The 15,819-nt window shown below is 27.3% G+C and overlaps 1 protein-coding gene across 4 annotated transcripts in view; it reads left to right on the forward strand.

Moving 5' to 3' along the window:
- The window catches only part of LOC107452018 (carbonic anhydrase-related protein 10), a 476,626-nt gene that overhangs the window by 379,452 nt on the left and 81,355 nt on the right, over window positions 1-15,819 (forward strand). For all 4 annotated transcript variants that reach the window (XR_015432607.1, XR_001585143.5, XM_016068291.5 and 1 more), the window contains exon 5: window positions 15,175-15,270. Coding sequence is in view for 2 of the 4 variants with exons in the window: in XM_016068291.5 (XP_015923777.3) it covers window positions 15,175-15,270 (96 nt within the window). In the remaining 2 variants the exon portion in view is untranslated. The remainder of the gene's footprint in view (window positions 1-15,174; window positions 15,271-15,819) is intronic.

Genomic DNA, 15,819 nt, shown 5'->3' on the forward strand with positions numbered 1-15,819 from the left:
AAAGCAGAAAACAGTCAGCAGCACCATCTATTGGTGACTTTTGAAACTAATTTTTAAACTTAAGGAAAATAAATCATATGCTATCATAAACACAACGCACCAAACCGTACATATTTTCGATTTTCTCAGACAGATTTTTAAATTCATCGGTGAATTTTCAGACACATTGTAGAAAAAACCTTATTCAACCTAACCTAAAGCTTATAATTTTATGGTAAAGCACATTATTTAGCTGAAAAACAATTTGAATGAAGCTTATGTACTATTATTGTATTGTAATGATTATTAAACATTAAATGCCACTGACTAGAAGACAGTATCAACACGATTCGCTTATGTGAAGAAGAGCCTGCGGGTCCACAAGAACACAAAGCAGAAAACACTCAGCACTATATATTGATGAATTTTGCAACAAATGTTTAAACTTGATGAAAATAAATCATGTGGAATCATAAGGACAATGCATCAAACCGTACATTTTTAAGTATTTCTGATTTTCTCCGACAGTTTTGTGAATCCATCTGTCATTTTTTTCTGACATACTATACAAAACTAATAATTTTCCATAAAAACTAATAATTTTACGTAAAGGAATATAATTTAGTAAAAATAAATTCTTATTAGTCCTTATATACTATTGTATTAACAATGACTAACTGTATATTACATTCTAGTGACTAGACGACAATATCGACACGGTTCTCTCATGTGAAGAAGAATCTTCTGGCCCATAAGAACACAAAGCAGAAAGCAGTCAGCAGCGCTATCTATTGATGAATTTTGAAACAAATGTTTAGACTTGACGAAAATAAACCATGTGGTATTATGAGCACAACGCATCAAACCGTACATTTTTAAATATTTCCGTTTTTCTCCAACAGATTTTTAAATTCATCGGTCACTTTTGTGACATACTGTAGAAAACCAATAATTTTGCATAAAAACTAATTATTTTATATAAAAGCACATAATTTAGAATAAATAAATTCTGATTAGTCCTTATGTACTATTGTATTAATAATGACAAACGTTATATTAAATACAAGTGACTAGAAGACAATATGGACACGGTTCTGCTTTGTGAAGAAGAGTCTTCTGGTCCATAAGGACACTAAGCAGAAAACAGTCAGCAGCACTATCTATTGATGAATTTTGCAACAAATGTTTAGACTTGACGAAAATAAACTATGTGGTATTATGAGCACAACGCATCAAACCATACATTTTTAAATATTTCCGTTTTTCTCCGACTGATTTTTAAATTCTTCTTTCATTTTTCTGACATACTGCCGAAAAAACCTTCTTTAACGAAAAACTAATAGTTTTACGAAAATGCACATCATTTAGCAAAAATAACTTTTGAATAGACCTTATGTATTGTACCTTATGTAATATTGTATTAACAATGAGTAACTGTATATTAAATACAAGTGACTGGAAGACAGTATCGACACGGTTCTCTTATGTGAAGAAGGGCCTTCGGGTCCATAAGTGTACTCGACTAGTTTTAGGGGTAATGCATTTCCAGTATTCAACTATATAGTGTCATTTCAAAGGCCTGAGTCTAAAGTCACTCAAGATAAAGGAGATGCAGATGATGTATGGCTTGAATTTGCATTGATTATCCGCAGTGTTAAATTTGCTTAGAATATGATATGGACTCAATATATTATTTATGCTTAGTACTGTTAAGATGCTTTATAAATTATAGATAGGAATAGCATTAAGTTTAGAATACGAAGTATTCATTAGATAAGTTGTTAAATAATTTTTGGAACACTTTGTATTTCCTTTTTGATTGATGATGTTAAAATAATGGTTTATGGATAAAAATTTTATTTGAAATTTAAATTTTTATCACAAAAGTTTGAATATTTGCTTAAGATACGGATAAAATTTAATATTATTTTTATGCAATCATATTTATATGGTTACATTAAAAGTATTTTCAAGTAGACTGTTATTATAAGTCAGGAATATTAGGTTGATTAAAACTGCGCAAATATTGCTCATTTATGAATATTTTAATTATATTAAAAATGAATGTAGTTTATATTTGATTATATTTTTTCCTTGTTTTTCTTTACTTTTCCCAGTAATTTTCAAAGTTTTTTATTCGACATATCTGACAAATAAAAATCCAATGTCTCAATTTGCGAGCAAAAGAATTGCTTACAACATTGTATTACCTACTCAAACTCCTCGTTTTAATATTTCTAGCATTTGCAAGATGATGCAAGTACATAAATAGAAACTAAAAAATTTTTTTCCTAAACAATATTTGAACTCATACATCAAGGTTTAAAGATACATCAAATCACAAAAGTAAAAAATTTTAGCTATAATCCCAATCGAGCTTAAATAAAGAAACTTAGGTATCTAAGTATTTAAGTTCCCCTGTTCCCGTGTTCTAAGTATTTCCCATGTTCGAATTCTGATTTGAAAATAAATACCATGCTTGAAAAATATTCAACACATAGGATGAGTGGCTGTTCAGGCCCTTTGAAGAAATTTAGATTTTGCAGCACATTTTGTGAAGTGTATATCTAAAACATTAAGGCTTGCGACTTTATTAAATACAAACTTGCAAAAATGAGATTCAAAACTTCTTAGATTACTGTTTTATTAAATACAAGTTTGCAATTATGACATTTAAATCTTTTAATGCTACTGCTTTATTAAATGCAAGTCTGCAATAATGACTTCCAAAACTTTTAAGATTGCAGTTACTACGCAATTTTATAATAATGACTTCCAAAATTTTCAAAAATACTGTTTTATTAAATGCAAGTTTGCAAAATGGCATCGAAAACTTTTATGATTGCTGTTTTATTAAATGCAAATTTGTAATAAGGAAATCTAAGGCTTTTCAGATTACTGTTTTATAAAATGCAAGTTCGCAAAAACGACTTCATTTTTCTTTTTCAGTGCAAGCTGCAATAAAACAAAATTCAAATTGCTGTTTTGTTAAATGCAAGTTTTCAATAATGAAGCATAAAAATTTTCAGATAATTGTCTCATTAAATGCAAGTTTGCAATAATAACATCCAAAACTTAAAGGGTTACTATTTTATTAAATACATGGTTGCAATAATGATGAATAAATGCGAGAAAAACAATGGAAGCAACTTCTGTTTTATTTATACATATATTCCACCCTTCAGAAAGGTAAACATAACCATCCCAATTTCAGTACACGGTAGCAATCAATCAATCGATCGTCAGAAGATCAGGCATCCAAAATATTCCCGACACACGAACCTCAACATCATCCTATCCCCCTTACCCCTAACCACCTACCTACACAAACATACATCACAAGCATTTGCAGCCTCAGGGCCGAAACCCTAGGGAAATTTACGAGTATTCCTTTCACCACAAGCATCCCCCTAACGGGGAAACATCAGAAATCATCATCTCGAGCTACACTCAGGTACACGAAGAAGAATTCTGCACGTGTTCTATATTTATACTTGATTTATAGTTGACAATTTTATACTACCGGATTACGAGGAGCTTAAGCAATAGATGGCGCGCAACGGACGTGAAGTTTGGCGGAGGAAAAAAAAACTGTCTCCAAACGCGATAAATAATAACGATGAGGAAAAGGGCTGAGATGAGGTTTAACAGAAAATGAATTTCCTGTTATTGGATTACACATTAGTCGAGGAAAAGCCAAAATGGGAGTAGGATACGGAAAAGGTGAAATCATCCGCCAAACATTAACACCAGAGTTTATCTGCGTTGCATACATCAGCAGTGCTCAGATGATTACTCTCAATATCTGTTTGGAGATCAGAGACAAATTTGCAGCGCCAATTTCGCCTAATCTTTGCTAAACGTGATCTTTAAAGATGAGAAATGAATGACGTGCGCAAAATGCGAAATGGGAATAGATATTTTATTTGTATCATATTTTAATATTTAACGATAAAATTGGTTTTTAAAGGAAAATGATCGTAATCATTTAAAGTACTCCTTTGATTGCATTTTAAATCAAATATTTTGCTAACTTGTCAGAATGTATTTTGCTAGTACGTTTAGGGTAATCAGGTGAAATTATTATAAAATTAAAACATCTGATTGCTAAACTGCAATAAATATCCCAGAATAAATGATGCACATACAATTTAATAGGTACTTTTCTATGATAAAAAGATTGTACTTTCTTTTTGAAGTATTATACAAATTATATTTGAATTTCTTTTCTTGTTTTTTCGGGAATGTCTTACACATAGCTTAATAAACAAAAATTCTTTAGTTTCAAATGTTCCATAAACATTAAAACAGATTTTTAAAGGGGATAGCGTCTTTGTGTTCTTATTATTATAAATTTCATCACATCAAATGACCATGTAACCATGCAAAAAATTGCGTAAGTTTTGTTAATTAGTATTTAAAAATTTTACATCTATGAAAAAAACTGCAAATTACTCAATAATTTTAAATTTTGCCAATATTATTGTTTAAAAATTTCTATATTTTAATTTTAAGTATTTTCATTAAATTGTAACTAAATAAAGTAGCTAGACTTATTGGAAATACTTTTGGTACAACCTTTACAGGTTTTATATAAGCAGTTTTTGTTTCAGATTTTATATATATTTATTTTTTAAGAATTTATTTTTTTCAGAATTACGTTGAATCATCAGCTATATTTCTTAAAATTTGTTTATAGAGTGCCAGATATCAAAGCGATATGAACAATAAAATAATTTATAATATATTAATAATATATTTAAAAAGATAACAAAAAACATTGCAAAATAATTTTATTAATAGATACATGAGAAATTAATATTGAATATTATGTCTGAAAATATTATCGAATCGAAATATATTCCTAAAAGAAAATGTTAGAAAATAGTTATTTTGATATCCTTGTCAAGTCTATGTGATAAAAACTAAAATAAACAAACTTGTAAAACTAGGTATATATCGTATTTTTCCGAATTATTGATCAACATAACAATAATAAATGCTTTCGTATTATAAATGTTTAATAATTCCCAATGATCTGGATAACTAAATTGTTCTCGTTATTTTATTATTATAGGAATATACAAAACAGCTAAACGCCTTTATTTATTCATTAATATAAATGTATGATTAATTAAACGATTTAAAACATTACAGAAAATCTTGTTATAGAAACTTTTAACTACAAGTAAAGTTAAAAATAGATAATGTGTATCATTCGTATTATATCGTTATTGGTGATGCCAATATTCTTTTCCATACATTGCTATTACGAGACATATCTCCATGAATGTATGAAAAACTATGCATATTTCGATTTTCCTCTACTTATTATAGTTTTAAATACAAGAAAATTTTAAATTAAAACTATTTCAATTGAGTTAAAAATATATAATTTGTTAGAATATTAAATACTATGAATAAAACAATACTAAATAGAATACCAGAATGAATACAATATAATTTTAAAATTATGTAATAAGTAAAGATGCATGAGTTTAATATAACTTGAGATCTTACTGAAATCAAAATGAATTTTCAACTAAATTTGTCGAACAATCTAAAGAATTTTAAATTTAAAAATTTATATTGGGCATGGTTAAAATGAGGTAAACTATTTTATAAATTTAAAAAGACTCAAAATATTTCCTTGATTCCGAATAATGTGATACTATTTTATTTGAGAAAAAAATATTAAATTATTTCTGGATAGCATATTAATTTAGTTTTGAATACATAAAAATGTATTAAATTGTTTCTGAATGGTGTACTCATTTTTCCTTAATATAGTCAATTACTTCCAAACAAAGAGTTTTTATAAAATTTTCCTACAAATTTTAATATATTTGTTTGCTGTGTGCGAAATTATTTATGTTTATGATTATTTACACATGTCTAATTATTTGCTGACGTTTGCGTTTGTTTATTTGATGCATGAAAAAATTGAAGATTTTTCTTTTTCTTTTTTTTCCTTTCTTTTATTTTTTCAACGTATGAAAGTTTTGCTGAATGAATAAGAACAATTATTAGAGAATGGGTCAAAATTAAAGAGACAGAAAATCATAAATACCTTCTTCCTGTCAATTTCCTTTATTAATATAATATTGTAAGACAATGTAAAAAGTTTTTTTTTTATATCTTTATGCAAAAAAAAACTTTATGTTTCAAGAAGTTGTTTAATAGAATAACTAACGGTTATTGTATTAAACAACGCAGTTAGTTTAAATATATATTTCACGATGAAGAAATAATTAAATCAGCAATACTAACTAATAATTAACTAATTTTCTCATTTAAATTGTCTTGTTTGATAATAATTTGATATTAATTCACAAAATTTTTGAAATTGTACTAATGAACTTTATTTTTTTAATTATTTTTTATAGTTTATTTCTTACTGAAAATGAATTATTAAGTGCTCTAGATCTGTGTATTCTTTTAACTTAAGTAAGTAACTTATATCAGTTAAATAAGTAGCTTATATCAGTTAATGTCCGTTTCGCTTTGGCGGACTGAACATTTTAAGAACAAATTCATCATTGTCGGAACGCTAAAGATTTGAAAGTGTGAAGAAGTAAGAGGGAAAATTAAATCCACTCTCAATTAAGCAATATGAGTTTTTATTCACATATTGTCTGAGTTTTGTCTGTATGATCATAAAACTTAAAATACTTGGAGTTCTACGTATTTTTAAATTTGTAATCGCCGAAGACGGCTATTATTAAATAAAAGTTTCTCTGTATTTCTAGAAACTTTTTAATTTTAAATCCTGATCAAACAACAAAAGGGATTCTATATTAAATATTAAAAAAACTGGTTTAAGAGTGGAATGTTTTTATATTAAACAAATCCAATTTCTTGCCAAATATAGTGGGAAAAAACAGGAGTTTTATATAGTTTGACAAGCTTCAACATGGTGCTAAATCAGGAGATTTAAGGGATAAATCAGGATTAATCATGATTAATGTAAATTCAAATATTTAATATCAATTCGGTGATCAAAGCAAGTTAAGCGCAGTGATAAATTGATTGACAAATTCATTTTCTATTCCTTAATTTATTTTAAATGTGTGATTTTTATAATTGTTATAATAATTTTAAACTGTGCATCACAACATGCGCAAATGACGGGAATTAAATTCTGATAATTTATTATTTGATTATTTGAGATCAAAGAAGATTTATTTTTCAAGGGCAAAACATTTTATCAATTTAATCTATTAATATTTTCAATCGATTTAACACATTGTTACAGTCTTTTTACAAGAACCTATTTAGAGCGCTTTTCAACCATTATATAGTTCAAATTTGCTGCGACCTTAATAATATGTATCATTAAGGTCTATGGTACTTTTTAAACTCGATAACACGATACGATAATTCCACAAGAACGGAAATTTGATTCAATTTAAATTACTTTATTAAGGTTACAGAAAATTTGCATCCTACTATGATTCACGATACAAATATAATGGATTTCTAAATAAGCATAATATGACAGAAAATCTTCACATCTTAGTCAATAATGTCTGTCACCCCATTTTTTCCTTAAGATGCAGTTCAATCTTTATAAATGCATACATTAACAGGATTAAAGCATAAATATTGCTATTAAATAGAATTACTAAATATAATTAATAAATATCAAAATAATAATATAATAATAAATATTATTAACTACAATCCATTAAGCCCAGTTGAAATTAAATAAAAATTGCAACTAAAGCAATTCCCTTAAAAAGAATTTTAAGATTAATATTTCTGTGTAAAAATTATTTATAACTTTAACCATGCATTTAAAATTAGTAAAGTATCATGAAAAAAAATGCCATTCCCTTTCCATCCCTACAAAAGTTATTCGTTCCAAACAACCGTATTCCTTTCGAAAGAAAGAGAGAACTTTTCCGAATTTCAACATATGCCGATGTTGGACGTTTTAGCATGGAATAGTCATTTGTGCATTGAATAACAAATAATAATAACACAAAAAGGAAGAAAACGAACTTTCAGCACGAGCTTTGAAGGAAAAGAAGAAAATGAAAATTTTTCTCAGAAGAAGGAAAAACACACACAGTTTTGCTGATATTCTTTTCATAATGTGCAGTTTTGTGGCTTTAGGCTCGAATCTGACTTTCAAATTTGAAGGGAAACATTTGGACTTATTTCTTGTCCGCCCGCAAGCAATAAAGTATGTAATCTTCTTCTGGAATTTCTTTTTTTCCCTGTTTTATTTTTACAACTTAAGTTGATAGTCATAGATAAAGTACTTTTGTTTGGTTTTGGTAATACACTAAAGAACGAATCACACGTGTCATTTGAAAATAGGTATTACTTTGTTTGCAACTTGCGTTTTTAATCGTAAAATCTTCGGAATTAATTATCTATTTTATATATTATATATATTCATAGATTATATTAGAGATTTATTCAGAATAATACGCTTTATATTTATGTCTTCAGTTGATAATAAAAGTCAGTTTTTAATAATTTTATTTGAAATAAAACTCTGTAATCAGTGTTTTGGTTCAACATACTAATAAAACTTACAGTAAAAACTAACCTCGAACCAGCTTCTTTTTATTTTTCTTACCAAACATCTCAGTTTGTTAAATATATTTTGACCTTGCTGTTGTAAAGCATTTATGTAAACACCCAAAAGGAGAAAAAAAGTCTTTTAAATAAGTAAGCTCTTGTACAAACACATATAATCTCGTAACATATTTTTAACGACTCAGTTGGGACTTTTCTTAAATAAAAAAATTGTTTCTTGACTTCTTTTTTAGTTCAGGTGACGCATTTTTAAAGAAATGAAAACTTGCATTATAATTTAAACCAATCACAGCCTAGAGAAATCTCCAAAAAAGAGCAAATCGTTAAAGGTCACTGGATTGTAAATTAACAAATGGGAAGGACTGGCTTTCCTTAAGCATTTTTCTAAGGAAACTATCTTTACATCGTTCAATGTATTTTTATTTATTTGGTAGTTAAGTAACCGTTAATTTCCAAATAGTGGTGGTTAGAGTCCGCACATTCCAAACCTCTGACCGGAGTTCAATTTTATAAAAGTCTGGCTGTGATCGGATTGCAGTTTTTCCGATAATGCGTTAATTATTCAAATTCCACTCTAATGTGAAATCCTTGACAGTTTCAGAACTGGAAATGGCGTATGATCTAAGAGCTAGAAATAAATATACATATTTATTTATTTCATACAGGTACAATTATGAAGTCTCTTGCGGATATTTTTCGTTATCTTTACATAAACTTTCTGGTTTAAATTCTGGAAAATGAACGCAGTTCGAAATGTGTATTTATAAAATTGGAACACAGTAAAAAAGGCGCCTTTTTTGTTTTCAACCTAACTTTAACAACTGCACGACGAATTACATGCTTACTAGTCCTTACTTATATAAGCATTAAACATAATCATTACGGGACAAAGTCTTGGAATTAAGCGGAATGGCTAGGTATATTGCAGATGTAACTTTTTAGGCGATATTTTAATTTTAACTCTCTAAAAACATAAAGTGAGTGAACTCTAAATTTACAGTCACTATTATAAATTTATAACACCCGTGACGACCTTGCAAAAACAACTGTGAACTTTCAAGGTCTTAAAAAACTAATTTGATGAAAACTACCAAGTGATATATGCAAATTGGCAATATGGCGTTACGAATTTATTTGTATTCATTAGTTTTTCTTCAAAAATCGAACAATACTCATAAAAAAAGATTGAAAGACGGAATCAAACCCATGTTAATTTTTGAAATAGCTATGTCATGTATAGATGCAGAAACTCACCGACGATATATATATATATATATATATATATATATATATATATATATATATATATATATATATATATATATATATATATATATATATATATATATATATATATATATATATATATATATATATAGCACTATTTTTTGTATTTCAGCAGTAAAGATAATATTTGGCGCCTGTTAAAAATCAGTGCAAATTTTATTCATAAAATATTAGAAAGCACTCTTTTTTGCAGATATAATCATGTGAGCTGATGAAGAGATTATATCTTTTCTTTATTTCGTTTTCCGGATTCTTTTAATAATCATTTTTCTTAGATGAGTAAAAAATATATATATAAATATATATATATATATATATATATATATATATATATATATATATATATATATATATATATATATATATATATATATATATATATATATATATATATATATAGCACTATTTTTTGTATTTCACCAGTAAAGATAATATTTGGCGCCTGTTAAAAATCAGTGCAAATTTTATTCATAAAATATTAGAAAGCACTCTTTTTTGCAGATATAATCATGTGAGCTGATGAAGAGATTATATCTTTTCTTTATTTCGTTTTCCGGATTCTTTTAATAATCATTTTTCTTAGATGAGTAAAAAAAAAATGCTTTCAAAAAATAATTTTGATAATTTTTCTTCTCTTGTCATTGTTTTTCATTATTTTCATATTTTCTCAATATTTTAACTTTTTTAATTTGTTCATAAATTCTGTTCAAAGAAATTATTACTTTATTCTTAATGAAAGTTTCAGAAGGAAGAGAAAAAAAAAGAATATGCGAATAAATATTTCTTGTAATATATGCATGTAAACTAATATTTCTATGGTGAAGTTGATTTCAATTAAACTGAGTTTGAACTTTTTCATAAACTCCCTGCTCATTTTATTACATTATAAGATCTCTTCAACTGAGAGTTTAATTTGATGTCGGAGGTTTGAGTAACAAATACGACGGCTGCCGAAATTGTTAGCTCTCTAATATTCGAGAATATGACGTCAGCTAAGTATCAAGCCGTAATTAGTTAGTTGATCTCACTAGTTAAAATGTACATATATTATAAACATTCTAATAAATTTCCAAAACGGCTCAGTTTACCTTTGATTGTGTTGTAATTTTCGGGCATCAATATTATCTAGTACTACTAGCAATTTAAAAAAAAATTCTATTCAAACAATTTTGATTTCGGACATAATTTTCGATGTGTGGAAGAATAATGTTCATTGATTTAAGACTTTTGATAATTTGTATCTCTAAGTAATTATCTTAGATTATTAGAGACACATAGATGAAGTAAGCTGTTTATTGATACACAACTTTTGATAACCTGTATTGCTAATTGTTTATTTTGAATTATTAAAGTCATATATATAAAAGAAAAGTCATTCGTTGATATTTGTTGAGCTTCAAATAATTTCATTGTATGGTTACTAAATTTTGCTCATTAGAGGTAGTGAGAGCTTATTATTATTTCGATTACTTGAATTTTATACAAGAAAGACAAATTGCTTATTGATTCACAATCTTTGTTAATTCTAATGTATATCTGTGCTTTCTTATTATATATATTAGCCGATTTCTTCTGTTACGATTTCTTATGTTACTATGCCCCTTGTTTGCAGAAGCTCACCATCCCTGATTATTGTTTCGATAATTATTGTTCCTTGGCTTAAAATATTTTCTTTCTACGAAAGTTGAAGTAATTTACTTAATATACACACTGTTGAAAATTTTTTTGCTAGTGCTTGTGCTTCCACTTCCCAAGTCCAACATGAATTTTCGCAAATAAAATGTTTCTTTTGAGTCAAATTTGGAAAATGGCATAAAATATATCTTATGATTCTATTTTTCTTATAATAGATACTATTAATATCTATTGGTGAACTTAATAATTTCGTTTCGGAATCGTTTTTTATGTATCATTTAAAATTAAAGACATATTTCTAGAACAAATTTTGTGAGTCCGAAGCCGTAGTTTACATTTTTTTACTAACCACACAGAATGATAGCGTAATTACAATTTGTGCATGCATCATATTTTGCATAAGGCTGAACGTTAGGTTTTAAATAATTTAACTAACTTCTTTAACAGTAAGCATATTAATGTAGTTCGCATCAAAAGAAAATACTTTCAGAATGGTTAATTAATTTGGACTCTATTTAAATTAGTTTAAGCTAAAATTCAGCGTAATAAGGTAATATCATAGAAATAAAGAAATTGCTCATTTGGCTTTGAACTCTCTGTTTGGAAAAGAATAAAAATCAAGATTCTATTTCTGACAGTGTAAAATAAGAAAAATAAATATCACGGATAAATGCTTTTAAATTTGGGACGCAAATTTTTTTTTACTGAAAAACACCTTGCTATTAGTTTTGTTATTGGGATTGTTATCAGTTTTATGCTGATAGCAACCAAAACGTATGGTAATTAATATGGAAAAACTGGTTCAGACCAAGTGGTTTTCCAGGCTGTAAAAATTTACCAACAGCTATAGAAAAACTGTGAAGCCACCAACAGATTCTTATACATAATTAGAAATGTAGTTTCTTCAAATTATCACTTAATTTTATAATTTGTAATCTTAATAGTTTTTATCATCAGTTTCTATAAATAATTAGCAAAACATTTTTAAATTTTTCAAGTTCAGTCTAAAAAAATATAAAATTAATTTTTTTCAAACATTATTAACATTTATTTCTTCTACTATTATAAAAGTTTAAACTAATCAAACATCTTTATTTTCAATTTGGTGATATTTTTAGAACATATTTATCGAATATTACCTGTGCTAATTTATGACAACTTCATAATTTTCAACTACGGAAACCGTACAATGCAAATCAAGTTATACCAAAATATTATTAAAATAAGCTAACATTCTAAATATGTCACTTACAAATATTTATTTTTCAAACAATTACAAAAACAAAGTTAGATTTTCTTCTTGTTTTTACATTGAATATATAATAAGATTTTAGATGAGTTCAAAAAGCCACAAAGCATCGAGACATAATTAAAATTCCGAAAATATTTATCGTTTTGAATTTATTATCGAATGTTTTATGGGTCCCTTTTTTCTCTTATTTTCAACAACATAATTCAAACCGAGAAAAATACTTATAAATCTCTTTGACATTTATTTATATTTGTACATAAAAAACTTTTTTTTTACTTTTGTCAGTAAAATTACAAAATAAAATAAAAGTACTTACCACAAGGGGGTATTTCACATAAATACAGTAAAACATTTCGGTGTTGTTTGAGCAACCATTTTCGATATTGAAGGTAATTCAAATTTTTTTACAGTGCAACTAAATAATTCCATGGTTTTAATGTTTTGCAGTGAACTCTTCATTGCAAAACATCAAAATCGTTATAGTTTCAAAAACTAGCACATTTCTAGTAATATATTCGCACTAATCCTTTTAAATAATTGTTTTTCCCCATTTTATATCTAACTAATGTCATCATAACTACAGTTCAGAACTTAGAAATGCATATAGTTTGCCCCAACATCAACCGTATATATATATATATGTATTAAACAGCAACTGCTGTAAATCTTTCATACATTATTGTCACTGACGAAAGAAATTGTCAGAGAAAGAAATGATTTCCGATACAAGATTTAAAACTCGAGAAGTTTCCCAGAATTGACCATTGTCCATTTATCGAAATTTCTTGACATCTCTTTTGGAAAGGACATGGATGTACAAATCATTCCCACTATGTCCGAACTTATTGGATGCAGCCCTAAAAAGGGATTTTCAAGATGTTCTATTTTACATTTGCTATTCCTCCCACGTCGCTATAGAATAAGAGAAAGTTGTAAAATACCTCAATAAAAGGAAGGTAAATCAAAATAGAACTGAATAAATTTCGCTTCTATTTTTCCTGCTCTGAATATATAAATCTAGATAGTTCCAGATGAATCAATTTTTAAAGACTATTCGTGTATAGACAGGGTACTTAGTATCTAAACAAGATGCTTGTCTATATGTGGAACCAACCTTGATAAAAATTTTTATAGTAAAAAATAAGACTCTTAAAATCGAGAAAAACATTATACATTATGGATTGTAAATTAATGTTTAATAATCATATTTGGCATGACAGCCTGTGGTGGGTCAAGGCCTACGAGTGAAGAATCCTTCAGAATAATCTATTTTTTAATCTGAGCTGCCAATCTTTCATTTAAATCAATTTAAAATCTGATACCCCAGAATTTAGCCATCTAGTTTTGCTAAAGTGTACGGAAAAAAACATGTGAAATTACCGCACTGTAATGACATTTTTGGTTAAAATACCAACAAACAAAATTATACAAAAAGAAAACATTGTGCTACAAAAAAACATTCAGGTGATAAAACCATTATTTAAATCATTTATTTGGTATTTTTCCCGTTCATATGGTAGCTGTTTATTGGAAAGTCTTATTGTTACACATTTAGTGTAAAATACAAAACTTAAAAGTAAATTTAACCGCATAAATTATTTTTATGCTATGTTCTAAGTTAGCAAGTGTCACGTGTTTATAACCATGTTTTTTCTTTAATTTTACCTAAATTACTATCAAAAATCTTAGATGAAAATTACCCAGTTTGGTTCTTTGGTGTTCTTTGGTTTCCTCTTTGGTGTTCACATAAAGCCTGAAACAAAACAAATTTTATTAAATTTTTGTTGTTTTGGCCATACTTTGTGTATGCTTTTTTTCAACTTTACTTTTGACAAGGATACTTTAAACTATTTTTAACACTATCACGAAGAAAAGCAAAGTATAATAGAAACAACATTATTGAATGTCCACACATGTATATACGCATACTACGTATGAATTAAAACGTGATATAGATGCACTGTTGAAAATTTCATGGAAAAATGGTTATATACAGTAACAATTTAATTAATTGTTATTTTATCATATTCAAACAAACTGTTAAATAACCATAAATAAGTTGGTATTCCAGATATTATCTGCATGAAAAACCATAATTTAACTGCTTTAACTTAATAATGTTAAACAACCGGAAATTTATTGCATCAACTCGACCCACCTAATAAAGCCATTTAGTTTCTTAAAACTGGGTATATATTAAAACTGAGAGGGCTAATCTGTCATTCCCATGACCAACAGAAAGGGAGTCCGTTGACACCATTTTCTAGAAATTTCAAACTGTGTAAAGGTCATTACTTAAGTTAAAAATAAAATTACATTCATTTAGTAAACTTTCATTAAGTAAGGCTTCATTACTTAATGAATACATAATATAAATATTTCGCAAACATAAAGGCAACCTTTTTTATTTAGATGAATTTTAAATTAAGAATAAATATTTAATTAAAAGAATTTTCTTTTCTTTTTTCCAGGTGCAAATTTATGGTTATAATTCCGATTTATATGGAAACATGAGTGAAGCTTCTCAAATGTCTCAAGGTCTTGTAGGAATTGCTCTTATGATTCAGGTAAATGTTTATCCTTTCTGAATTATTCATAAAATTAATTTCACTAGCATAATTATTTAAAATAAATTAAAGCTAATTATTATTTTCGTAAATTACCTAATGTAAGTCAAATTATCAAGCCTTATTAAGAAATTCCCTCCAAATAAAGTAAGTCAAAAATTTTCTTTAATCGAGCCATTTAAAAATAAATTTAGTTGCATCATCCCATTGCATAATTAACAAATATTTTCCTCTTTATACACTCTATAACCAAAAAATCGACGCACCAAGAAGGAGTTGTCCGAATGAAACGAAAATTGGTGGATAGGAAGACAATGTACAGAATAGTAAATCATTAAAATTTCAGAACAATTGAATAATTTATTGAAGAGTTACAGTAACAAATTCAATAAGGTGTTGACCCGCCTCTAGCCTGGATACAAGCTATCACACGGCGTGGCATAGACCGATAAAGCTCCCGGATGGTCTCTTGCGGTATTTCCTGCCAAATTCGATCCAATTGTCGAACGAGGTCATCAACATTCCGCGCCATTTGCAATCGCCTTCCCA

Source organism: Parasteatoda tepidariorum, chromosome 3 (genome assembly GCF_982258835.1).
Source record: "Parasteatoda tepidariorum strain Cologne lab strain chromosome 3, Ptep-v5.0, whole genome shotgun sequence".
In the NCBI taxonomy this organism is placed as follows: Eukaryota; Metazoa; Arthropoda; class Arachnida; order Araneae; family Theridiidae; genus Parasteatoda; species Parasteatoda tepidariorum.